Raw genomic sequence first — 27,156 nt, forward strand, 5'->3', positions numbered from 1 at the left:
ATGCGAATAGTAAAGTGGATGATAGAAAATATAGTTAAATTTACTATTATTGTACTTGCACCTACTATATAAAACTAGTTAATTTAATTACTATTCACCATCTTAATATTTTACCAGAATAATGGTTAAAACTTCATAAATAATAGTAAAATTTTTATGCTGGTTGGCATCACTATGACTATGTGGTTGTTATTACTATTATTATAGTGATAATTACTATAAAAATGATATTCCTGACTATAATTATTTTACTATGCAATTATAGTCGCAAATACTACATACTTTTCTATCAGTGTAGCACAATATATTGGCGCAATATTGGGAAATGATATAAATCTAGCATTCCCAATATTGGTCCAATATTGTAAGATGGACGCCCTTTCTCATTTAGCCAATTTGTCTATGCAGCAATATTGATCTAATATTGCATCAATATTAGACCAATATTGGTTCAATATTGTAAGATGGACGCCCTTTCTCATTTAGCCAATTTGTCTATGCAGCAATATTGATCTAATATTGCATCAATATTGCATCAATATTAGACCAATATTGGTTCAATATTGTAAGATGGGCACCTTTTCTTATTTAGCCAATATGTCTAGTTAGCAATATTGCGTCAATATTAGACCAATATTGTTATTGCATTGTTAAATCTTGGCCAGTGCACTTCCAATATAAATCTGATATTATATAATTATTATCGTGCAATATTTACATCTATTTTGTGGCCAATATTGGCTTTACATTGGACAATATCGGCCAATGCATTTCTAATATGATCAACATTGGACCAATGCACTGTGCTACTAGGGTATTAATAGTATAAAGTTTGTTTAAAATAAAACAAATTTTCTTTGAATTTTGACCTTACTAAACTTTTAGAAAAAAAAGATTTAGTTAGGTTAAACAAATGAAATACGTTGAAATCATATTTCTTTAAATCTTATAAATTTTATTTACTTCTAACAAAACATTCGCTAGATTTCAAGAAATAGATATGCATTTTCGTAGAAATTTCAGTCTTAATCCAATAAAATTTTGGTTAAGGTAGAGAAATCGTTTCTTTGAAATTAAATAAAAGTCTAGTAAGGTGAAAATTCACAGAAAATTTGTTTCATTTCAAAGGAACTGTTTTCTGGGTGTATGCGATACGACCGTGGCAGGAGTTGAAAGGCAAAATTGGTCACGCTACGAGTAAATATCACTCGCAAGTAAATAGTACGAACGGGAGACATTAGACGGCAGGAATTTTTATTGCAGGTTGCAATAATTGACGGTTCGACCGTAATGCACGATTGTGTCCGCGCTGGCGTTTGTTAATGAAGAAACTGTCGTTACGCTCGCATAAAGCGCGTATTTTTCTAGATGTTGTCATTACGCTCGCCGCTCTCGCGTGCAGCGGTACGCCAAAACGCACGCGTAGCTTATATCCCGTATCTGCTACTGCTAATAATTTCCTCAATCTCGTTAACAATGAGGCACGCAACACTTGGCGGCGCGGCGCACGCAAATTGAACGGCCCGCCGTACGAATGCGACGCGATCCGGCATTTTTGACTTCGCTCGTCTTCCACGAAGTCGTCCGACCGGTTGCCTTCTGCCTTCCATAAATATTCTACCCCCTCGTCGTAATGATGTCATCCATTACCACTGCCGCGATCTTTTTTATCGCGTTATCGATTAACGAAATATAGATATCTTCGGGGCGAATGGCAGTTAATATGATAAGTTTAATTAAGAACGGTGTCTGGAGTATCTGATCGTTTTTTTTTACCTTGCGCTTTCAAAAGTCGTAAAAATTTACTCGCGGCACACTGCTATTCATTAATGCCTGGACCTCAGTTTTACCATAGTATAACTAGTAGATCCGCTCCGTCATTTGTTTCGTTTCGCGTCGATTCCTTCTGCACACCCGACATTTTGTTGGTCCAGCCAATGAGAGAAGAGTTGTACGTGCGGTGGTGTATCGAAGCTACACTACGACTACAGTACGTTCACACATATACGCCGCTGGATTTGGACCAAAGACATGCAGAAAACCACGTGATCAGGACTGCAAAGATCAAAGGGGCCGACAGTGAGTGGACCTACTAGTTATAAATTGAGACGGGAAACTTACACTGTTAGAAGCAGTGTGTGAATATCACACACTTTATCGCATGTGATGTGTATCCGCCGTTTCAAGACGTCTGTAAGTGTGTGACTTTTTCATGCACGAATGGATGTTTGATTTTATTGGCGTGTGACTTTTCACACAAATGGAGGTGTATAACTTATTTAGGTGTGTGATTTTCAAGGTGCCAATAAATGTGTAAAAAAGATTGCACTACATTGCAAATCCAAGTGTTTTATTATTATACACATATGTAATTTGGTGGAAGCACTTTTTACACGTTTCTTGCCGTTTAAAACAACTATACGATGCGATCCAAGTGGGAGGGGAGGTTAGGTTAGGTTAGGGTTAATGGGAGGTTAGCAGAAAGAGCATGAATCAGAAATAAAGAGGAGGAACGAGGTTTCCTAGATGTTAGCAATAGGACACAGTCTAGACTTGAAGGCACTTTATTCACGATCGTCTGAAGCACAAAATGAATAGGATAACACACGGTATATATCTACAACGAGCACTGATTTCGCACGATGTTGTCTGGGGTAGTTGTAGTATGTGACTGATCAGTGTGTGACTAGTAAGTGCGTTACTATACTCAGTGTTTGAATTTTCCCAAAGTGTGTTATATTCAAACGTATAGAAATATTACACATGTGTGAATATTACGATGTTTGACTATTTCAAACATTACTAGATGTTTGATAAAATCCACACATTGAAGTGTGTGATTTCCACACATTCTCTAATGCATTTCACACACGCATATTAAGAGGATAATGCATGACGTTTGAAAATTATGTATTAAATATGTGTGACGCATTAATATTCACACATTTCAAGTATGTGACGTGTTAATATTCACACATGTGTGATAGATCTACTTCTAACAGTGTATAGTCAACCCAACTGGCTAATATAGAAATAGTACGTGGTATTGCTTTCTTGTCAGTACTCTTGCAACTGTACATTCAAATAGCTCTATCTCGGAAACAGTGGGGAATGAGACGTGTATTCATATGAACATTATTGCTTAGAATGACCGATACTATCACCTCCCAGAATATTGACCTTTCCTCCTGGGACACCCTGTATAAACGCTAGCGCGTGTACGCGGGTTACTTGTACCCGATTATAGGTGGGCGTAAACAAGTCCGATTATCTTCCTCACCGGAGGCAACGCGACGGCGTTTAACGCGTGTCGAGCCATCCACCTATCTGTCGGTAAATTTATAAATACCGCACGCAATGGTGACGTTAGTTCGCGTCGACAACAACAACAACGAGACGTGCATTTCCTTAATACAGTCGTCACGCGCGGCGAAGAAGGCAACGAGGCGACGGACGGATATTTAGAGAAAGGGAGAGAGATAGATAGAGAGCCGTGGCTTTTCCGCCGAGCTCGCTGCTAATAATTTACCGAATCTCCCGACGCGACGGTGTGCCACGTGTCGCGCCGCGGCGCCGCATGGCAATACGCCGCGTGCCCGAGGAATCCGTGACGCGAGGCGGCCCACCCACGTATACGTGTAACACCCCTGCTTTCAACGCAACGGTACCGCACAATGTACTCGCGAGTGAACGAACGGGCGCATATGTTCGCGGCGGAGACGGAGATGCCGCGTTCATCGTCGCTCGTCGACGACAGGACCACTTCCGGTTCGCATTTGCGCGCTCGAGCGCTTCCTCGTCGCGGAGCCGTGTGTCTGCCGAGAGCCACAATATGATTGACATGCTCCGGATGGTCAATCGTGTCCGTGCTCGACGTGAGAGACTCGGCTAATCGGCGTTGCTCTCGTTTCAGAGATAGAGACGCTTTGCGTGTATTGTCATTAGCGCATTACGTCTTACACGAGTGGCAGCGAGTAATTGTGATTGATATCTACGGGTAACTGTTAAAGTGACGGATTAAAATACTCGAGAGCTGCGCACGACGTCGTTTGAACCTTCTTATTCACGACGCTGTGCGGAAGATTTAATTAAATCGAGAGGAAAAAAAATGTAAAAGCACTGTATATTATTAGAAGTAAAGAAAAAAGATAGGGGGAAAGGAGTGGCTCGCTCTTGGACCGATCAAGTTTCCCGCGGTTCCTAATACAGTAACTTAATGCACTGGCTGGTACACGCGCGGACTGAACGGACGATTTTCATTTTATACAATAAGCGCAAATGAGAGAGCATGTCCGACACGCGTGTAAAACCACCGCCGCTCGATGTAAGCGCATTATAATGTTCGCCGTTGTGACATATTCGGCGACTTACGTGACTGCGAGCTGAATTAGCTGCGCCCAGTTACAAGGCAGAGACGTAAAGACGCGATCATTATGTCGTAGTCTCGGAGCGACGACAGGTCCACTTTCGTGGTCTAAGCACTTTCTCCCTCTCGTGAATTATTCGCCGTGAAGAGCCCGAACGCGGCGCTACGAAAAGTCGCTTCCACAAAGGTTGCCTAAGCGTCAGATATAAAACGCGACTGGGCGCCGATCTCGGACTTTCGAGGAAACGTTTTAGAAAGCGAACCTCTTGAATTAATAATATCTATTCGGGCCAATCGACGTCGCCACGTTCACACGCCATTGTCGAGCGTTAAGTGTGAATTTGTACCGCCGTTGTTGGCGACAACGGCCATTTAAAGCGCGCCCGTTATTCCGGCGTGCATTCACGACTCTGCTTCGATGTGTTCGTACGAGACCAGGGAGGTGATTGATGTCCTCCAGAAGGCACAATCAACCAGGCGCGTTCCACCGAAGGAGGGAAACGCACTATCGTCCTCGAAGCCACGCGCGATTCGAAAAATTGTTCGCCAACAAGCGGAAATTCATTTTGTCATTTGCAGTTCCGCTCCGAAGGTTTTGTAGCAACCGACATACAATATTAAGTGATGATTAAAAATAAAAACAGGAAACTCGCAGTCAGCCCAACTGGCATGTTCCTTTATTTGGCAAAAAAAAATACAACGTTTCGACCCTATTTTATAATGTGGCTGTGCCTTACGGACGACGTTGACACACTTAACATAACTTGAAAAGGCCCCAAAAAGTAGGGCCGAAACGTTGTATTTGCTAAATAAAGGAATATGCCAGTTGGGTTGACTACAAGTTTCCCGTTTTAAGTACAACACTAATTCGGCAAGTCACATTTCGCGATACAAGGAATACAAAACTACTTCGTATTCCTCTTACACGTCCCTAGGATTAACAGATACAGAGATCCGACGGCGTGATCAGCATATGAGATTAATTCTGTATCGCGACGTAATGCTGTGATTCTAAACTGTGATCATCTAACGCGATTCCCCGAACGAGCCACACTCAAACTAGAGCTTCCACGAATTTACTGTACGTGTCATGCGGTGATCGAGGGGTATAAAACGGAGTTATAAGAATTCGTGATTGGTGTCACAAGGCGCGGGGCAATTTCCGCCCATAAAGGCGTACGACAAACAGCTTCCTCCTGCGAGACACCTACGCTCGTGTGCTCTTATTGCTCCGCGTATAAATCTTGCGGATGTGGCCGATGAAACGCCATCGAGATCGACGAGTCGACCGAAAAGGACCGTCCGTTCGTCCCTCGGCAAAGAGAACCGTCCCTGATTCCAGTGACTATCGGCGAAACTTGGCGACGAAAAACATTTTGACGTATAAATTGACCGACACGTCAAGCGTAAAATTAGTATCCGCGCGTTAATTAAGATTAAAATATAAGAATTGAGATGTAAAAAGAACGGTTAATCGTTGTCAACGCATTAAAATGTGTAAGATGAATAGAGGATTTTTCAAAATCTTCATTTGAGCGAAAGAAATGTTAAAATAAATCTTCCGCATTAGCATCGTAAAAATATACATAGCTAATCCACGTGGATCTACGATTATAAATTACAATTGAATGTCACACTTTTTAGCGAACGATATGGGAAGAATATAATCCTACGATAATGCGAGTCCGTAGATCCTGCGATGAGTGCGCGTTTTGCCGATCCGAGCCGCGATTTCCTTTCACTGATAGATTCTTTATGCCTTTCTAGATATCGATTAGCGGCGAACTCAATTTCTAAACGCGTAATCGGCCGCGTGTGCCTCGCGTTACACCTACGGATTGCCTGTCTGTCAATCCGGAGGCTCATTAGCGGGGCTCGGTATTTCTTTCTGCCGTTTATTAACCGCCGGAGATTATCCCGATATAAACGATAGGCTGCGCACTATCCACCTGGCGTAAACAATTTCTAATTGAAGACACACTCGCGTCTCTTTGTGCCCGTTCCACTGGATGCGTCTCGATAATGTACTTAGCCGGCACCGTTATCGCGCCGCGCAATATCGCACGCTCATCATTCTCCTCTATCGACATCGGCTTTTAATTACTTATTAACCGCTAATATATTACCGAGAAGATCGATGGTTGATCAAATGCCTTGGAAATCCGTGAAAGGTTACCTATACCTCGCGTCTCGTTACAGCTACCGTGAATCATTTCAATCGTGACAGCGATTTCGCAAATTTTCACGTTTAAAGAGATACTAGACATTTACACGCCATTTTAAACCGTATGAACATGCCCTATCAGTATATAACGAGCATACGCGCCGGCTCGCGCACTCATGGGAGTTGGAGCGACTCGAATTGAACATTGCGAATCGTCTCTCGTCACGATTGGCTTACTTGTTCATTTAGGGCAAATTTTTTATCCCCTCTCAAGACGGCAAGACCGCGCACTCGCGCGCATTTCGTACCGGCGGAGGGATCATACCTGATCTCTGATCAGCGAACGAGAACAATGAGACACAGAGAGAATAAGCTGCTTATCTCGGCGCCGACTGCGTGAAGGCTCGCTTCGTGCCGCGTTACGACCGTAAGTCAGTGGATATTTGAATGGCAAAGAAAGGCACATACCGGGACCACGCAACGCGCACGGCAAATGGATTCCCCGTGGTGTCGTCCACGTCTATGCGCGGCCTGTTAATCGCGACGTAGCAACTCGCGCGTCGAGAAGATATCCCGACGTAACGACATCCCGGGATGGTTAACTAATATTGACTTAGCTATTAATTAATTCTACGATGACGACGCGTAACGCGAGCCGATGACACGCGAATGTTACAAAACGGGACAACAGCACGCAAATATTAGAAGGCAGACGTTAATGTAAGAAGAAAGGACGTATCAAAGAAACCGTAAGTTTCAAATAAGTCGGACTGACGGTTTTAGGTCGCGCGATGTGATCTTTCCACGTTAAAACGACGCAGAATTATTCGGACGACATGAAGCTTGAGCGCCTATTGAGAACCAATTTTACCTTCTTCCCGGAGTAATTATAATCTGTTATGAGAGAGGCTCCCAATATGAGATATCAGGCTTTCAACCCCCACATTTAATCGCAAGTCGTTTTTCGCAACGATTACACGATCTAACAGTGAATTTTCCATTAAACAGACTTCGCCCCAAGGGCAATAAATTCATAGTGAAATTAACCGATGATGCGCCTATTAATTTAACAGAAGCCCATGTTAGGATCCTATCTCATAATAGGGGACTTTCCTCTACATTTTCTTTTCATCTTCGTGTCTAATTATGGCCGACTCGGTGTCTTCCTCGTAGCTTGATTGCACATTTGGCTCTAATCGATGCGCAAAGTCTCAAAGGCTATTCATTATTTCGCACCGTCGCATACTCGTCGCGCCATTAACAACAGCCCCGCGCTTGTCTCGACAGAATTTCGAACAACCTCCTGCATCGCGCGCTAAGTGACGCCTCTAAACACGTCGTTTCTTATTCCCCCCCGACGCTTTTTCCAACCGGGATCCAATTTTCAATGCGCGAAGCCGAGAGGAGGAAGCCGTGATCTGCGCGACGGATCGCGGACGATAATATCGCGGACAAGAATGATAATACCGGAGTCATTAACGCACGTCGTTAGGATTTCATTCGTATGATAAAACGAACGAATGTAACGCTCATCCTTCGCTTCTCCCTTTTTCCGCCTGCGAGACACCATTTTCTTCGCTGCCGCTGCTTCTGCCCGGCGGAACGGAAGCTGCCCGGTGGTAGTTACGCAATTAACAGACGCGGAATTGACAGACATTCATTCCAATGTAGATATAATGACAGCGTCTACGGCAACACGACTCTTCATTCCTCGGCGATAAAGATACATTTCTTCCGCTTTGAAATCGCTTTGAAATCGCGCATACGACATTTTCAGATTAATGTTTCGAGTCCATTTCCTTTCTTCGATATAATATGCAGCTTTTTCAACTCGCCCTCGTATCGGGCATCGGCAACCTAAGCAATTGCGCGAGACTCGAGACAAGTACGAACAACTAGCAGCGCCGTTCGCCGCACGCAGAAGCGCAGCCGGGCGCTGTCTTATCGGAAAATTCACGTTGCGATATCTGGAGCGCGAACGGAAGCCATTCATAGGTTTTGTAACCGCCTCCAGGGCCGCCGTACGTGCAGGCCGCTGTGCCTTCGGCCTGGGTTTGTTATCGTGTCCAGCCGTGGAGAACGAGAAGCACCTTCGATTTAACCCTAATAAGATCGATGGATCCCGCGAGACCGCCCGATACGGAGCAAGCGAGCACGGTTACACACGTATGCCAATTGTACGTATGTACGTATATCGGTCCTCCCGTTCAATCGATCGGGTACGAGGAAACGAGAGAGGAAGAAAGAAAGAAAGAGAGACGGGGGGGGGGGAAGAGAGAAACCGAGCGGAGCCACGGGAATCAGGTCCGCGAATTAATCCCTCTTTATCTCACCGCGAACATTTCGTTAAGGCTCGATGTATCGCCATATAACGCACGCTGCTTTTTACCGATCGCCGCGATCGTTCCTTTAATTATGCAACCCCGTGCCGACCAATAATGACGAACAAATACCGGATCGTTCGCGTTCCCTTCCCCGGGACAGAACGGGATTGTTTCTCGAACGCGAATGCGCAACCGCGCCTTTCGCGAGTGGAACAATTCGTACAGTTGTTTCGGGGTTTCGCGCGGTGCAGCGCGAGACACCGCCGAATTTGACGGCCGCGTTAATCGCGCCGACGATTCGCCGCTCTCGCCGTTTCATTCCCGTTTACGGCACGCGTTGCGACACGCGTTCTCCATCCGCTCCCCGCGACGGGCGACGAGTTTAAAGCCCGTATCACACGCGCCGTTGCCGGTTACGGTTACCGGTCGCGGTTGATCCCTCGGCCAATGAGAACGAAGCGGATCCCGGTTAAGCTCGTATCACACGCGCCGTTGCCGGTTACGGTTACCGGTCGCGGTTGATTCCCCAGCCCATGGGGCTAAAGACACAAGGTGAAACATTGCGCATGTAGCCAATTTTTGGGGCAAATTGTTCATTGGCTCTTCCTGCATTCAACCGCAATGATTTACAGTTGGAAGGTTGGGGCAAATTTCTGATTGGTTGACACTGCGCACCCACCAGATTGCTCCACCTTGTATTTTTACACCATGCCCCAGTCAATGAGAACGAAGCAGATCCCGGTTACGGTTCCCTGTTGTGAGTTTAAGTTCGAGTCTTAAAGGCCCGTCTACATAGGCCGCGACACGCCAGACGCAACTCGCAGACGACATCGCGTAAAGAGATTGGTGTCTACGTTAGGCGCGGGAGTCCACGCGACCAAAGCGTCAGCCAATTTGGACGAAACAAGAAGGTTATTTCTTATTAGTGAATCTTGTGCAATTCTCTCTATTAATTGGTAAAAAGCTGCATCACGCGACGTACCGTCGGAGTTACGTAGCCGAGAAGCCTCCGGTCTGAGACCGGTGTTCTCTCACATTTATGTCCAGAAGTCAATTTGCGACACATAATTCCAGTATGTGCTCGTGACATTTATTATTATAATCAAACTGCACTCAACTAGAATCCACGACTACATGCAATGCACAACGTAACCAAAAGTGGTAGGCAAGATTTTGTTCGCTATTTTATGTTATTCCGATTGGTCGACGCAGTTAACGCAACGCAGAGAGTTGAGGTCTGTTCAACTTGTCGTCAATGCAGTGAAACGTCGCCTTGCGTGCGCGTCCGCGAGCTGCGTCCGTGTAGACGGACCTTAACGCGTTGACAATATCCATCGGATATGGTCGATAGCGCGCGTGCGGATTTTTCAAATTCTCAACCGCGTGAAACGCGGACCAGCTGCGCCGTTCTTTCCCCACGGTGCCCCGCGGCAGTTTCGTGCCCCTCGTTAACGGGAACCCGCGTCCGTGCGCGCATATCCGAGGTCGAGGCGGCTAATTAGCTATAACTTTCCGCAAATGGATTTTAGCGCGCGATACCGCCGGCTTTATTGCACCTCGCGGTCGCGGCCGAGAGCGCCGGCGCAAATCGCGATCGGCTCCGCGTCCGGTTCGGTCCGGTCGGAGGATCGCGACGCGATGACCATTCGGCGCGACTGTTACGGACTTAATTATGCAATATTCTGGAGCGCGGTTTTGTCGCCGCGGACCTCGCTCTCTTTCCGCATCGGCCGCGCGGGCGATAAGCACAAACGCGCCGCTTGATCGATCGTCGCGCGGCACTTTCCCACGTTACGATTACGAAATGCAATTTGCTCTAGAATGGTAACGCGTACTCGTAACCGCCGCCGATGTTAACCTTATTAGTTTTCTTTTATCTGGGCTGCGCAGACTTCGCGACAGCCGCTGACGAAGTTCCATTAAATAAAGTGATCTTTAATCAATTATCCGCGATCTGCGAGCAGCCGTTTTGCCCTCTTGCGTAAGCGGCAAAGAATACGAATTAGCAAATCGAGGTTCATTTATAAATGAGGCAGAACTTTTAAGACCCGCAAAATGATCGATATTATCCCGATATGCCGTGAAATAGCTCGGAATCGTGAGAAAGTCCTCCTGAAAAGAGTGCAATTTCTTACACGGCAGTTATCCATCGCTAAGTACGCCCACAGAAAAAATTTCCGGATCCAATGCTATTACACTTGAATGCATCATAAAATAGGATCGATATCGCGCCAATCATATTTATTATAGAGAAAGGAATATTTTAATCTTGAATGAAACATTCTCAAATCTAGAATCAACTGATAGTATAACGTGTCGTCCTTTGTCGAATATTGCGGTGCCAACTTCGTGCGTTGTAAGTTGGAGGGACAATTTATTCTAAACGCAGGAATATATAAGCTTATTATTTATATAAGTTACTCTGGTCTCAATATAGTAAGTCAATCTTTTTTAATTCGATAGAGGAGAATAAGAATTATTGGTGAGTTAAGATAAGGGCGATAAGAGCCTTTGACAAATTTTTAATACAACATTTAAAGGTGTTTTTACGTAGATGGAAGTGTCGAATCGCTATTGTTCCTACACGGAGCCTTCATTAACATAATTAAGGATTCTAGATTTTATTTTGATATTGTCTCATTTTTACACTAAATGAAGTTGTGAGAAGCGCGTCAAGAATACTTTTGGTCTCGGTAACAGAGATCCTTTCCGAGGGTGTACGTTTATACCGTGGTTGCACCGTAATTCCGAATAGTATTTACAGACAGTCGATAAACAGCCGATAACGAGCGGGGAATGTCGTTTCACATCTAATTACCGCGGCCGCGAGAGTCCCGGTGCGTGCGACCGGCAATACGTCACCGATTAGATTCGTTTGCCCTTTCCCTTCTGAACTCTCCGCTAATGCAGGCACGCATTTAGAAATTGCCGGCTTTGTCGCGACCGTATCGCGCTTATTCACCGGAAATTAATGGGCGCGAAAAGAATAACTCGCGGATACGTCGACCATAATATCAATGAACTCGCCGCACGAGAGTAGCACGCGCAATTACGGTAATTAGATTTTATAGTAGTCGTTTTAACAACTCGCCCCTTATCTGCCCCGTCGCGGAATTACGCGCTGTAAAGACATAATAGGAAAAGGTGATCCAATAATATCTCTCCTGGCGAGAGTATTTATCTATTCGTCACGGTGTTTGGTGCAACGAACGGTCCTGACGGGCGCGATGCGTCGCGATTATAAAGTTCGCGCGTTGATAAGCGCCGCAGCGACGCAACGAGTTTTCACTTGACAAGACGTTATCGCGCGGAGCGCGAGATACTTAACCGACGAGATACGGAAATACGTATTGCCGCGAAACGTTAACGACTCGATAATGCACGGATGTGTGTACGCGCGAGTGTTCCCCAGTCGAAATTTCGGCCCTACGTTCAACCTTTAATTCGATTATACAGTAGGACCTAAGGCAGTAAAAAAGGTACGAACTGCAAGTACAAAATTTACTCCTACCTTAAAACTGATAGTGTCGGCAATTTCTACTTTTGCCACTTTAGCATTAAAGTAGGTCCTTTTAAGTAGAAACTAAAGTAAATTTTCAGAATGAGAGATTCAAGGGAGAAGTAAAAAAAATATAATGTCATCAAAGTAGGTTATTGCTGGTCTATGTAGGTATGTAGATCAGCTAAGTGGGTGAAAATTATCCATAAAAGTGTCAAAATAGTGTCAAAATTCCGACTCGGGTTGCGCGCAATTTATGATTCCGGCGTACAAATCGCTACGGGACGTAATACGAGGGTACGAGCGGCGCGTCTCGTGTGCAGCGATATAAAAGAATGCGCAACGCGAAGATGAATGTATTTATCAATTATATAAATTTATCGATCGAATTTTTGCGCAACGAAACGGCGAGTCTCGGATCCGTCTAGAAAATTGTTACCCGGGCACCAGGTGAGAAATGGCCGCGCTTGATTTATGAGGCAGAGAGCGGCTATTTCTCCGACTGCTTAACTATTGTTTCCTGACAATAAGCGTATATCAGATATGAATGACACGAAGAAACGTTCTCTATCATTCATCAAGCTGGCACTCGGCCGGGAAGTAAAGTAATTACACGTTTTCCTGTGTCACTTGAAAGGACCATCTATCTGCGCGATGCTGCAAAAAAGCAGCAATAATACCGGCATACTTCTTTCGAAAAGCAGATGATAATTAACTGCCCGATCAATAGCGCGAGGTGCCGTGACGCATAGCAGTTCGTTAAAAATAAGTTTTGCACGGGCGAGTCGTCCACGTGTTGTGCGATTGTGTACTTTTAAAATCCCCCGGCGATAAATCATACTTCGCCGATAAGTACGCGCGTATATACGTTGCTTAAATTGAACTGATAAGGATCTTAAATTATTTGCTACATCACGAGGATAGCTACGGCTCCGTGCGACGCCGACGAACTGTTTCGTTATGAATTACGAGATTATTCTCCCGCCACTTGCAAACGTTTATATATTTATACAGTTGCACCATTTTCACCTATCGAGGCGTGTCATAATTAATATACGTATATCTGTGTGTGTGTGTTACACGGTTCCTTAATTAATTGTTATTTGAAAAACGTGGCGGCCGATTTCACGAATAAACGATGTATTGCACGTCAATCGTGACAGTAGTAAATTGCAGCCGTTTTACAAACGCTTTCTCGCACAATGGCGAGAGAAACATTTTCTCCCAGTGTTTAAATATTTCCTCTCCGACGAAGAAATTTATACATTCGGCATTTGCGGCCGTTATACGCTTCTAATGAGAGATTCTATCCACGCGGATTGGGCAATCCCGCCGGAACAATGAGCGCGCAAAACCTGTTTCGCCATTTGAGAACGTTCCGCAATACACTTCTTCGAATATTAACTACGCGAAACCGCCAACTTCTGCGCTAGATAAACAATGGTAGTGAATTTTGATTAATCATATTATTATGCGGTGTCTTTACCGTTGCATTCCCATGCGCGAGCCCGCGTATAAAATACGCGGAATTTTGATGAGATCGTAACGCGGACGGTCCGCCATATTTCAACGGCGGTGTAAATCATCGTCCCCCGTTGACAAATCGAAGCCTCGTCGTCGCGACGCATCGCGCAGGCGATTTCAGCCGAAGATTTCATTATAAGACGCGCCTCGATGAATAACTTCCTCAAGTAATTCCTACAATAGATGCACTTCGCGGTGAATTACGATCGCCGCCATGCTACGGACGCGAGGCAAAGAAGAAGAAAAGAAGAAACGAATTGCCTAGCGCAGCGCACGAATATCGCTGAGGTAATATTGATCGTTCGATTGGACAGCTTACCCGAGGAAGGCCTGTCCGAGTATCTGGTGCAGTAGACCCACGCTGGCCACAACATCTTCCCAGGATCGGTCCCTCCGGTCGCGTTGGACGTCGCATTCCCAGCGGAGACGCCGGTAGGGGAGGCGTTGGTCGTCGCCGTCGTCGTCTCCGAGCTGCCCCTCTCGGAAGCGTCGGAGGACGACTCCAGAAAGTCCTTGGTCAGATCGATCGGCCTCGACGACACTTTCTTGGGCCGCGACTTCTTCAGGGAGATAGGATCCGTGATCCTCCTGCCGAAGTCCGCCTTGAGAATGTTATCTATACTGAACTTGAGGCCCGCCTGATGCTGCAGGTTGTTGTTGTTGTTGTTGTTATTGTTGTTGTGATGGTTGCCGTTGTTGCCGATGCTGTTCTGCACGCCGTTCGCGGCGGGCAAGGTACGGCCGTTCTCGTCCCGGGCGCCGGGCGACGCCGGGCTCCCGGGATCCCGCTGCAGGAGCTTGCTGACCGAGAGCCGGTGCTGGTGCACAGAGTTCGCCGGCACGTGCTGCACCTGCGAGCCCTGATGCAGGTGCGTGTGGGCGTTGGCGTGATGCAGATGCTGACTGTGATGCGGCATCAACGAGGTAGTCTCCCGCAGGTCTCGGCAGGCAGCGGGATGAAGGACGGGCGTCGTCGCTTGGAGCCCGGTGACCGTCATGGCCGACGGCGGTGACAACGAGAGTCTCGTCACCAGAGGAACGCTTATCGGCGTACGATGTAACCTCTCCACGGCGGGATAGACGATTTCGTGGCCGAGGCCGTGCTGGACTCGCGCCGAATAGTCGGAGATGTCAGGCTCCCTGGAGGAGTATCGGGCAAGAAGGTGTTGCTGATGACTGGATTGGTATCTAGGTACGATAGCCTCTTGTATAGCTTCCGGCCGACCGGGCGACGAGGCGGTAGCCGAGGAGGAAGCCGGAGATCTCACGGAAGACGCCGTAGGGGACGACGGTGGTTGACTGTAGCCGGGTGGGCTCGGCGCCGGGACGTGATTCCCGGACGCACGCTGGTAATACAGGTCGTTGCAGCTGGTGGAGCTGGACGGCGATGGCGTCGCCGACGTTCTCGTGTTCTCCTCGTCGCGGAACTCGCCCCGGCTGCTCGCGGACTCCTGGTCGTACCTCATGGAGCCGCACACGCGCGCCCCAACCACGCTGGTCGGCGTCGGTTCGCTGCCGACGCTCAACACCTCGCTCGTGTCGCTCTCGCAATCGCTGTCCGCGTTGTTGCATTCCGCTCCCCGCGCCTGATCCCGCTTCTCCGCGTCCTCCGACTCCTGATCCAGCCGCGAGATCAGGTGACTCGATCTGACGTCCGGGTCCGACGAGTCCAGGCCCATCGTCGCCTCCGGCAGCGTGCTCGACATCTTTGCCCGAAGAAGCATCCACTCCTCGCGCAGTGACAGGCTCAGGTTTCCTCGATCCGATCACAACGGAGCTTTCGTAGACCGTGTTTTCATGATGCCCTCTCCTCTTCCCGAAACGAGTCTTCAAATTAATCGTAATTCTCCGGCGGCGCTCGACACCATTTTTAAATGTCTATCTTACGGAAATAATCCGCCCGGCGTTGAGGTGTTATCCTCATATTTACATCTCTGTCCGTTCAAGTTTCACGATTTCTTCTTAACGTACATGGTTGACCAACGAGATTGTACCAACGACTCCGAACAACTCTTTGCGCTGGGGGGAATCTTGCTCCGCAATTTCGCACCTCTGACGCTTGTTTCGACCTCTCGCGAGTCCTATCACCGGCTAAACCGTAGTCTCACTCGGTTTCATCTCGACGGGCAGCCTCGCGAACTGTCTCAGTCAAAGTTTATCCTTCGTCTCACTTTCATCTTTAATTCGTCCCTCGTCGTAGGCTCTCTGACGTTGTTCACACCATAAATTACTCTCGACGAGTTCGTTACTCATCTGTAATACGAGTAATCTTAGTTGGGAATCCCCGGAGCGCGGTCGCGGCGTCCTGTCGTCGCCCACAAAACGTAGCCCTTCCGAGTCCTCGCTATACTAGTCTAACACGATACACTCTCACATGGTCTCGGGCCCTCGACCGGCTGGACGTCCCTTGGGCGCCGTGCAAGGGTCACTGACGCGTTCTCGACGCGACGGCATCGAACGCGCCTCCGTTGCACCAGCCAGTCCACCGTCAGGACGTAAACAGCGGCTGCGACGAAGGCAGGAACGTCGAGAGTCAGCGGATTGCTCCAAGTGGATCGCGCCGGTGAAAACGTGGAGTCCTTCGCGGCGCTGGTAGACGCGAGTTTCGACGAAGCCGTAGTGCGACGCCGTGAAACCGGACCGGGCCTGGTTGTCCAGTTGGTTGCCGCGGAACGTCTGCGGCGAGGAAGCGGCGGGAGGGCCCGCGATGGGCGTTTCTGGGTGTAGACCCGTGGCGCGTACACGCCTCCCAAGGTGACCCCGAAGGGACGAGGCCGTGGGTGAGGGACACCAGCGCTCGACGTCTGGTGGCTGACACGCGGAGCACGCCGCACCGAAACGCCCTAACTCGCCCCACTCGAGCGGTCCCGAGTCTCGGGGGTTCACCTCATAGGTGGTCATCGCGTCCCACCTTCTCGCCCGCGATCAGCGGCGTCACCCTACCTCTCGCCGCGTCCAGAGGCTATCCTCCTCCGTCGCTCTTGCTCCGCTCTCGGGCGATCCCCACCGCGACGCTTGGCGTCGGCTGGGTGGTAGAGGTCTATTGGGGCGGCTGCAGCCAGCCGTCTCTCCCTCTCTTTCGCGCGGACTCTATTCCGTCGCGGCTCGCGGAGTGTACCCCGCGTTTCTTCCGAGTCCTGTGTCTGCCCATGGGTGATACAGCTCGGCCTCCGTCCTCGCTGTCTGTCCCTCTCGCTTTCATCCCCACCGTTTCGCCCTCACCTCGCCTCCCCTCAGTCGCTTCTCTCGTTATTCTCTTCGTTCCGTCTGTTTCGCCTTCTACGTGTTTTACGCGCGCTCTTTTTGATTCCTCTCCAGCCGCACATATATGATTTAACACTTGCCCTCTACTACGCTTAAAACAGATGATATCGTTGCATTTATGTTTAGTTATACGAACGTTCTACACGTTTTCAGGTCTGTTGAACTTGCTCCGACTTTATTAGTCTCTTCCTCCTTTGCATTTATGCTCCTCCGCGTTATCTTTCGCTCGTTACCCCTTGCCAAATGTATTCCTTAATGCGAGATAAAAATATGCGCGCCAGAAATACATTTTTACGCAAGATGGTATCGAAGCTATAAATCAGGCAAAATCATAGACTTGGATCTAGATGTGTCTATAATGAGATCCTCTCGTAATTACGGGGAAGAGCAACTGAATGAGGCAAGTTAAGAGAGCAACTCTCGCGTGACATGGAAATGCAAAGCAGATAAAGGCCGCGAATCATCGGTAGCGATAGAATTACTCGGCTATCGATTCTCCGTGATGCATTTTATTCTCCCGGAGAAGGTAGCGTGCATGCAGCTCGTGAATCATGTATTCATTTTTCGCCCAGCCAGTGAGGAGCTCGGGCGCGCGTCAACATGATCCCGAAGCGATCGTTAAAGCTCATTATAAGTCGATCTTCATGCGGATAAGGATGTAACGGAGGTAAAAACCTATCAGCTTGTAAATTCCGAGCCTGCAGATTTTGTATACGCCAGCAGATTAATCCTGCCATCTCGCACTCGATATTAGACGTCTGTCCGTGTAATCAATTTACACTTCGATGTTTTTAACACTGCAACCATTTAATTACAGTAACATTTTTTTAAATAAAAGTCGACATCTCATTTCGGACAAGTATTACATTTTTCGGCCGTTGAAAATAACACGATGAAAATTAACCAATCGAAGCAATTCTGTTGATCAATGGAGCCCTATTTATTATCTACAGTCTCCTCGCGAGAAGGTGCTGTACCGCACGGCCCTCTAGCGGGAACCTCGACAGGCTTGGTTATCCAAAAATACTTCACGTGTCCAAAATTACTTTAAAACTTCTCAAGTAAACTATTAACTTTTTTAAGTAAACTTACAGATTTGAAAGATTACTTTCACAAATTTTAATTTTATCTAAAGTAATTAATCCTTGAGAGATTCCAATCACAAGTACTACGAATAATAGTAGACGCACCATGGTATGTGACAAACGAAATCATAAGAAGAGATTTACATATGCCAACCGTGAAGGAGCAAATAAACAACTTTTGTAAAATATATGTCAACAAACTAGACAATCATCCTAATCAACTAGCAACTAGGTTACTTCAAGAAAATTATGACAAAAGAAGACTAAAGAGACTCAAACCACTGGATAACCAAAAGAGATTCAAATAAATTAAATTGACGCATAGGCCACGAGGCCCAGGAATTATAACCCAGCTCATGTAAACTAAAGTTAACATGAGAATGTAAACCAAAAGGTGTTTTCTAATGGCAAAACACCAGCACACTTATAGTATAATAAAAGATTTACTTATTGTCAAAATTTGTGACAGATTGTAAATAACTCTGGGAGTTAATAAAACAAAATTTAAAGTAAACTTTTCCAAGGGCCGCGCTGGACTCTTCCAACAAATTTTCATTTCGCCAACCCGTTGTTTGCGGCTTTCAGTGTGTGCACGCGCTTCTAGAGTCGCACAAATAACAATCCACGGAGAAACCGATGTACGCTCGGCCATCGTGCGAGCTACCGTAATGACATATTGTTAGTGGCACGTTAACACCTTGTAAATTTGAGTACGACATTTACCGTGAAGCGAGCGAGAAGCGAGACTATCGCGAGGTTTATAAATTCTTCCCATCGGCTTATTTATTCCCACTGTGTATTACAACGTTAGCCGCGATAATAAAATTATATATATCCTCGTCACGAAACAAGGCGTATTCGTTCCGCTTTGCTCTTCTCACTGAATAATTGAAATGCCAGATGAGATTCTAAGGCCGAGATTACACGTACATTTTTCTGTGCGACACGCGCATCGTTTTGCAATGTAATGCGTGATACGCGTTCGCGTCTACCTTATTCATGCCCCGCAACAAAGTTTCGCTCTTTCCATTACAGTTTTCGATAAGCGTAGTTTCGATAAGCGACGACTTCGAAACGTATCGTTGCACGGAGATCGAGGGGAAGAAAATGCGTCGTAATTCCGGTAAAATTGACGAAAACGGTTATTCGAGCGGGGTAAAAGATCGGGAACGTGGTAGTTTCGCCGGGGCGTACGGTGCACGTAATGACGGAAAAAAGACGTCGGTTAACAGCCGCGATCGCGGGATTAAGGACGATATCCTCGCTCGCAGCATGTACTCCAGCCTCGAACTCGTTACCGTCGGCTGGCTTCGTAAATTTCGTTAACGCGGGCTACCCCTGCATTCCCGCCTTAACGAGCGTCCACGCGCTCGTTAGTATCCCTAAGGCCTTCGCTTAGGTACACCCTGTAAGTTAGCCGGGACTTGCTGCGCTCGCTAATTCGTAAGCGGCTACTCTCATTCGTTGAGAGGATGCAGCTCGCTCTCGTGGAACGAGGTGATGCATCCTTCCCAGGGGCGGATCTGCGGTGGCGAATCCCACGTGTGTCTTCGCGGAAACTATCTCGTTTCGCGTCTCATCGCGCTGCTCAAATGAACGCCGCCGGCATTTTGCAGGAGTACTTTTGGCAATTCAGTCGATCAACTCTTCTCTCGCTGAGCGAACAGAGGAGTAAATGAAAATTGCGCAAGGAATGATATAACATTGACGATCGCGGCTGCGCATCGACGAAACAAAACTATTCTCGCGGAACGTTATCCTTTTTGTAACAAATTGTGTTACAATTCGGTATTTGCGGTCTAAATAAAATTATGAGAGATGTTATCTCAATTCGGGCATCCGTTTCTGTGGCGTTGAAACCGCTTCATGTTTCTCAAATATATAGAGCGGATTTTTTTTATATCTCTTTTATTTATATTAGATTGCATTTTTTGATCGTGACAATACAATCCAGCGCCGCATAACACGCGGGCGCATCCTTCATAGGAGTGAATCAATTTGCATAATTTACACCTTAACGCCCGAGTTGACTAATTTTACGCCACTGATTTTTATCTGAACCCCCAGATTTTATTTTAATTGTGGCATCCGTGTTATTTACGTTCCGTACAGATACGAGTCCGCCTAACGATACAATAATTTACACCGTGCGAAGTTAGTGATGCATAATAAGGCTGGGAAAGCTCTTTTTAACGTGATTTACGACGCATCCGTGTGAAGCGCGTAACATGCGGCAAACTAAAGTTCTTTCCGTGACATACAAAATTGCGCTGCGCAAAGTCGGCGCTGCCGCGGGACGTAGGTTTTCGTTTATTTTGATTTATGACTCGGCTCGCGCAATTACAGAAGTCTTAATACTTCAAATCGAATAATGACGCGGGCGTCTCTTCAACGGGGAAAATATTAGGCGGACATTTTTCAGCCTGAAGCTTTCCACTTTGTCCCGTGAATTTTTATAGAAAAGTACTGAGATTTATCTCGACACCTTTCAATTTCTTTGAGCGTATACAGAGCACGCTCTCGAGACTCGGAGCTACGTTAACAGGAGGATGCGTCCCTGTTACTGTGCGTACGTATCGATTTCTCGAGTATCAGGCTACCCGGCAGCATTAGCATGGCAAAGAAGGCGCCAATTTGGCCCTGATAGCGGCCTGCCGTAAGGAACAGGGAAGGACACTATTCTATCGCGTGCTTTGTCTTTACGCTGTTCCTCTTTGTCCCCCGTTATAGTGTGCAGCGTCGATTTTTCTATTTAATAGCGATGATACGTTAGTACACTCGTTAGGAATGTTCGAGTCGAAAACTCGAATCGGAATCGAACATCCCTAAGTCACTCTCTTGTTTAAACACACAGACGTTATCCCCGACGCGATTGAACTTATTAAAAAAAAAACGGCAGAAAGGCTTGCCGTTTACGCAATTAATTGAAGCAAACTCCGTTGAGATCTGTAGATAGAATTCTTCCTTAATTAGTTCCCCTTCGCACATAGATTATGGAGAATTAAATCTTACAAATCATTAATCCGACTCGCCTGACAGTCGAGTTGGAGGGAACGGCCCGTAATGTAATTAAATTATTATTAATTGGACATTTAGATAGAACCACGATGGACAAATTGCCCGTCGTTTGATAAGGTAGATACACGGAGTTGCGCCACATCGCAATAATGAACATCATTGCCCGCGCCGTGCGTCGCCCGTGACTGTGTGCAAAGATAAATTACGGCGGAATTCACAATGGAGTCTTTATCAGATATTCGCGGGATGCAGCGCGTCGCTCATTATTAGGAAACTTCTCTTCGGCGGCGAATCCATCCGGCGCAATCGTCACTCGCCGGCCAAATAATCGCGATGTTGCAAATTGCCCGGGTCGCAATAATGTACCACGCTGCAGGCGCTAAATTTCGTGGGATCACGCGAGAAGGCTCGGGCTATATTCACGATGGGAAATCACCGAGGTGCATCTATCAGACTTATCTGACGGCGCAGTACCTCTGGCGAACGCCCGACAACCTTATTTATGGCCTGCAACGAGAAACAGACAGCCGCGGTCAACGAAACGATTCGATTGGAAACGATATCGTTTAATCAATCGCATTGTTCGGCGAAGGTAAAACATTTTTATACAGCAAAGAGAGAGAGAGAGAGAGCGGGATTAAACGTGCTCGTGGCCGATGACACTTCTGCTTTATGACACCAGGCTTTAATAAAGCGACCGAACGTTTGCCGAATAAATCGCTCTAATAAACAATTGAAATTTTATCGGGCAAAATTGACGCGCGACAAATGAAAATTTCTAGCACACTGTTAACACTCTGAAAAATCTACATCTCTCTTCCCTCGCGAGCAATAATGCCCTCGGAAGCCTCCCTTCCTCGCGTCAAGTCACAGACCGAAGTCGGGCCTGATCTCCGTAAAAAAATTCGACGTTTCGTTTCTCATTTTCGCGAGTTCACAGTTTACCGCCGCGCGGTCGTGCCTCACCGATCTCTTAACGGAGCCTCGCTTCAAGATAGCGCGAGAAACTTGGGTGGCGAGAGGGAACGCGATCGTAGCCGAACGTAACTTCCGCCGGGCGCTATCTCGGCGCTCCACACCTCTGCTTTATTTCGGCATATGTACGCGGTGCCAAGCTCACACACGTGGCACGGATACGCGCGCGGTGGCACGTCAAGTAAGCGGATACGTACGCGGGCTCTCGTGCGCACCGCGCGTACGGCTCGAGGGTGTATTGGTGATCCGCACCCGGTGAAACCCCGCCTCTCGGCTTCGTATCGCGCGATAACTCGATTACCCACGATAACCGAGTATTTATTAGCCTGTGAGATTTCATTTTGATATCCGCCCTCTCCCCCCCCCTCTCTCTCTCGCGCGCGCGCGAGCGCGGTCCTATCTATCTCCCGGTTCTTTGCCTTCCACTTCTCGTTCTTACGCGTATACGCGCCTTTTCTGATCGAATGGTTAAGTGAAAGATATTCGTGAAAAAGCATTGCAATTTCGTACGTTTTCAGAAGTTACTTTTGTGAACAGCGTTTTTTAATAGAGGAATGACTCCTTTTTGTTCCAAATATGAATGAATTTTTGTATCTGAATAAATTTGAGAATAAATTTCTGTCACAAAATAACTGCATAATATTTCTGTAATTCTCTGAAGTAATAATCGATGGACTATTGGATTAGAATCGACAACGAACTTGTAATCTATTACAATACTTTGAGCGCAGTTTACTGGAATGTTTTCCCTTGCAGACTAAAGAAATTTTATCTGACTGTTACACTACGAAATTTGTCTCAGAGATTGATTTCACACTTAGAAAGGTTGTTTTATTGAAATTAAATTGGTTTTGCAAGAGGTCGCGCGCAGGGAACGATCGATCGTGATATACGTATGTATCGAATTACGAGCGCGGATTATCGTTGGGCGAGGATCAACGCTCTACCAGGGTGCACGATAATTATTTCTGCGTTAGCCATAATTATTGTCGGAATGGCAATTAATTCTTGCCGGAGCGGCAATTAATTTATTGTGGCTTGATTAATTACCGCATGGTAGGCGGGCGAGACAGTTCGTTACTGCGGCTGATTGCCCTTTTGCTGCACAATAAGGTCCTTAGGTCCTGGCAACGCCTCTTTTTCGGAAAGAGTTTGGTGACATTGAGATTTAGTTGATGCACGAGTAGTCGCACCGCAATAGCGTGTACCACTTTCTCCTTCTTTTACTTTTAACAACGTTAAATAGAAAAGAAAACAAATTCTATCAAATATTATTTTATCTTGTGTAATACGATATGTTTATTGAAACAAGTTTGCTATGATGACATTATCCTTTACTTAGTTAAATATTATAACGAAAGGAGAAAATGTTACACATTATTTCATATTTGACTGTAGATTGCACACTGACATTGTCTTCTACTCATATTGAAATCTAATGTATAAAATTTTACTAACTCTTATCCTCTTTTATAACAGAAATTCAAATTGTACAAATAGTGTCACTTACTTGTTACGACACATCTCGTCCATCATTCGCTCCGTTATAAATAATTAAAGCGAAAGCTATGTTCAAATAATGTTCTTCTCCTGTTAGATGAATCGAGAACCGGTCGTTCTCAGCGATTAGCGCGTTTTTCTTCCATTATCGAGGGATCAAACGATAAATGACGGTCACGGTTCGTCTTGCGGGTGAGATATTATACGCGGAGTTTTCACTTTTCATCGGGGGTATCCCATTTGTGGGGCGGCGATTGACCGACGTTTCTGGATCCGTCTCGTGAGACGAATGCGTTGTTTGGGAAACACGATTTGTTCCGTTCCGTGACCATTATATCCCGAAACATCTGAAATTTTTCAGGATCAGCCAGGTAGACGTTCGGCTTTCGTCACGCCGGTTTCTAGATCCTTTCGCGGCTGATCACATGTGTCACAATAAATGGCATATACATCTACGAACATATACATAAATAAAAATATGTACATATATGATTTTTCTGAAAAACAAAATGACATGTAAATTAAGAAATATCAGATGGTAAAATAAATTATAAAATATGCGCAAATCGAAATATAAAGTAAATAAAAAAAAATCTTACGGATCCGTAGGTTACAAGTAGAATTCCGATTAAACAGTTGCTTCTCGTTTTAAGATTGCGCCAAGAAATAAAATAAAATTTCATATTAAAGTCTTGGAACTTTTTTAAGGCGCTGGGGATAGGATCGCTCTTAACTTATTCGTTTATATCATAAGTCATTCCCGTTGCAGTAAGAGGCTAACATTGTATTTATACGAGGTACGTCAGATAAGACATGCCAGAACGCAATCTTCTTCTATTATTTATTGGAAACCTGGATACACTCGAGCTTAATCATAAATATTATGAGTCATGATACAACACTATATTTACAGATAATTAATCGAGCAGTTGAGTCCTGATACTTATTGTTAGCTTGATGCTCGAAGGACGGAGGGGAACAGGCACGGGGACTTGGAGTCAATGTGGAGCAATGAGAAACGGGGGGAGATGCTGTAATGTTAAATTATACGAAACGTGTAAAGAGGGGAACGACCAGGAGGGGAAATTAATATTTCACACACGGTGGCGAAAAATCGCGCGAGGTCGGCAAATTTCTGAATAAATATTAAGACGAGAACTGAGCTACGCGACTCTTTGGCGGGGCGGTCTCGTAAAATATTATTTAATCCTCGCTGGCCGTACACCCGATTGCGTTTCCGCGTAATTTTCTTGTGTTCCATTCTTTTTCTTCCTATTATATAGGGTTCGCACCTTCGATGCTACGTATATATAAGTGTATAAACCTAGGCATATTCGTTTGTTATATAATTGATACTCAGTTAAAATCTTAATACATTATTCACAAACATTCAGGAACGAGGAGATTCGGTCGCCATTAAATAGACAATTTAATTTTGGCTCGTGCTACTCGTTGCGAACTAAATCGATTCGCCGCAAAACGATATGAACTTACTTGCTCTCTAAAAATTGAGATGGGTTTGCTTTCAAATGTTGTGCTATGTGTTTTGATTATATGATAATTTAATGTAAGAAAAATTGCAGAAGAAGGTGTTTTTTCTTACTTTGCGCGTATTTGGTTCATACAATTGTTATGTGAATATCTTCGGAAACAGATATCTGTGTATTAAAAAAATTATTTAATCCTCGCTGGGACATTTTTCTGTTGTCGGTGGTACTTTGATTAATATTTTTATTAATAAAGTTTATATGCTCCGTTTGACATTGTTAAGTTAACTGTTAGATATTCCTCCTGTTAATTTCTGTTAGTTAATTTCTTATATTAATCGTTTAAGCGAATTGCAAATAGCAAAAAAATTATGTTCACGTTCCTGAATATGGCGAGTAATGTCATAGATAAAGACACATATGTATAAGTACTGAATCTTATCAACGGCAATTAAGCGTCGTTACTGACGTTACGTTCGTTTTGATCTCTAAACGTGCCGTATGCGAGATCGAAGTAAGCAATAAAAAAGAAAAGAAAGAAGACTCACCATGTCGATCGCAAGTAAAACTGTGTTAAATTCCCAGTGAGAAATGATTCGTCGAAACGATGTCGATTCGACATCAATTTCACGGTGTCGATTCGACATCGATCGACGGGTCATTTCTCGCTGGGTTACCAATCGACGCGGTAAAAGTCGAAGTCTTATTCCGTTGACCGCACATCCGGCACCGAGATCGTGGCAATATCGACGACTTCTATCTCTGTTTATCGATGAGCGATAACTCGCTACAGATACCTCACTCGATGTATGTATTACATCGATTAATTGACGAATGAGTATCGATTAACACTTCGGTAAGTAAGAGAAGCGAGAGTATAGCAGCGAATAATTATTTATATGTAAAAAAGCATTCGCACACAAAGGATCGATGAGACCTATTATATCCATGGGAGCCTGAATTATCGACGACTATCAAAATACGTAAGGCACTTCGCACTGTGTCAATCCCACGCTTACCTTAAGAAGTTAATAAAGAGCGGAGTAAAGTACATAAAAAAAAACTCTTCTAAAATTTTTACAAATCCGATATTCTTCCGATTCGTAAAGATAGTCAACTTAATTGTTATCGCGTTTTAATTGCATCATTTATCAGCCAATGTCGACTTACCAGTGGCTCGAAGTTCAGTCATTTATATCGACCATTTCCTATCTTAACGACGCATTCTTACATTATCGGCGGAGCAATTCCTTGGCGGGCTCCATGCGAAAAGATGCGAGTATGTACATACATACATCGCGATCTGATTGGGATGAAGCGAGAAGAGGCCTCCGCATGCTAGAAATGTTACCCTAGTTGATCCGGCCTTTGTGCGTCATGTAGCTTATACTATCCGACAATAGTTTTTCTCTCGCTTGCCGTCGCATTCGCGAACACATGGCTAGTATCGTGCCGGCCATGATGCAGAAGAAGCCACAGCTGAGACCCACTATTGTACTGGCCACTGTCGATCTCAAACATACCCTGTCAGTCGTAGGCTCGCTAAATCCTGTGGGAGAAGAAATGCAAATTTAGAAAAATTACAATTATAACAATAACACGCCTTGTACAGGGTGTATCATTAAAGCTGTCCCAGCCTTTTACCATGAGAGTTGGATTGCCGACTGCAACTGTAGCCAACTCTGGAAAAAACTGGAAAAAAATCCCGTTATATATGTCTCAATCATGTAAAGCCTAAGTGCATCTTGAGAGATACAATTAAATATTATATGATTGAAACATATACAGGGTGGGCCATTTTAATTTATACAGTCGATTTTTTAAAAAACTAAAAGAGATATGAAAAAATGTTTCAGACAAAAGTTGTATGGTTTCGAGGGGGACATAAGATGGTACCATAGGTTTGACCTTGAAGAGTAATTTGAAGGTCACATGAAGGTTACCTTCAAT

General features: G+C 45.5%; 2 protein-coding genes across 4 annotated transcripts in view; both read right to left on the bottom strand.

The window, feature by feature from the left end:
• Positions 1-16,529, bottom strand: part of LOC105565929 (probable serine/threonine-protein kinase DDB_G0278901) — an 86,086-nt gene extending 69,557 nt beyond the window's left edge. For both annotated transcript variants that reach the window (XM_012019522.1, XM_012019521.1), the window contains exon 1: positions 14,197-16,529. In XM_012019522.1, coding sequence (XP_011874912.1) covers positions 14,197-15,601 — 1,405 coding nt within the window. In that variant the 5' untranslated portion in view covers positions 15,602-16,529. The remainder of the gene's footprint in view (positions 1-14,196) is intronic.
• Positions 16,530-24,546: 8,017 nt separating this feature from the next.
• Positions 24,547-27,156, bottom strand: part of LOC105565930 — a 92,410-nt gene continuing 89,800 nt past the window's right edge. For both annotated transcript variants that reach the window (XM_012019524.1, XM_012019523.1), the window contains exon 11: positions 24,547-26,755. In XM_012019524.1, the coding sequence (XP_011874914.1) occupies positions 26,559-26,755 (197 nt within the window). In that variant the 3' untranslated portion in view covers positions 24,547-26,558. The remainder of the gene's footprint in view (positions 26,756-27,156) is intronic.

Source organism: Vollenhovia emeryi, unplaced genomic scaffold (assembly GCF_000949405.1).
Source record: "Vollenhovia emeryi isolate VEMERY1.0 unplaced genomic scaffold, V.emery_V1.0 DF939148.1, whole genome shotgun sequence".
NCBI classification, from domain to species: Eukaryota; Metazoa; Arthropoda; class Insecta; order Hymenoptera; family Formicidae; genus Vollenhovia; species Vollenhovia emeryi.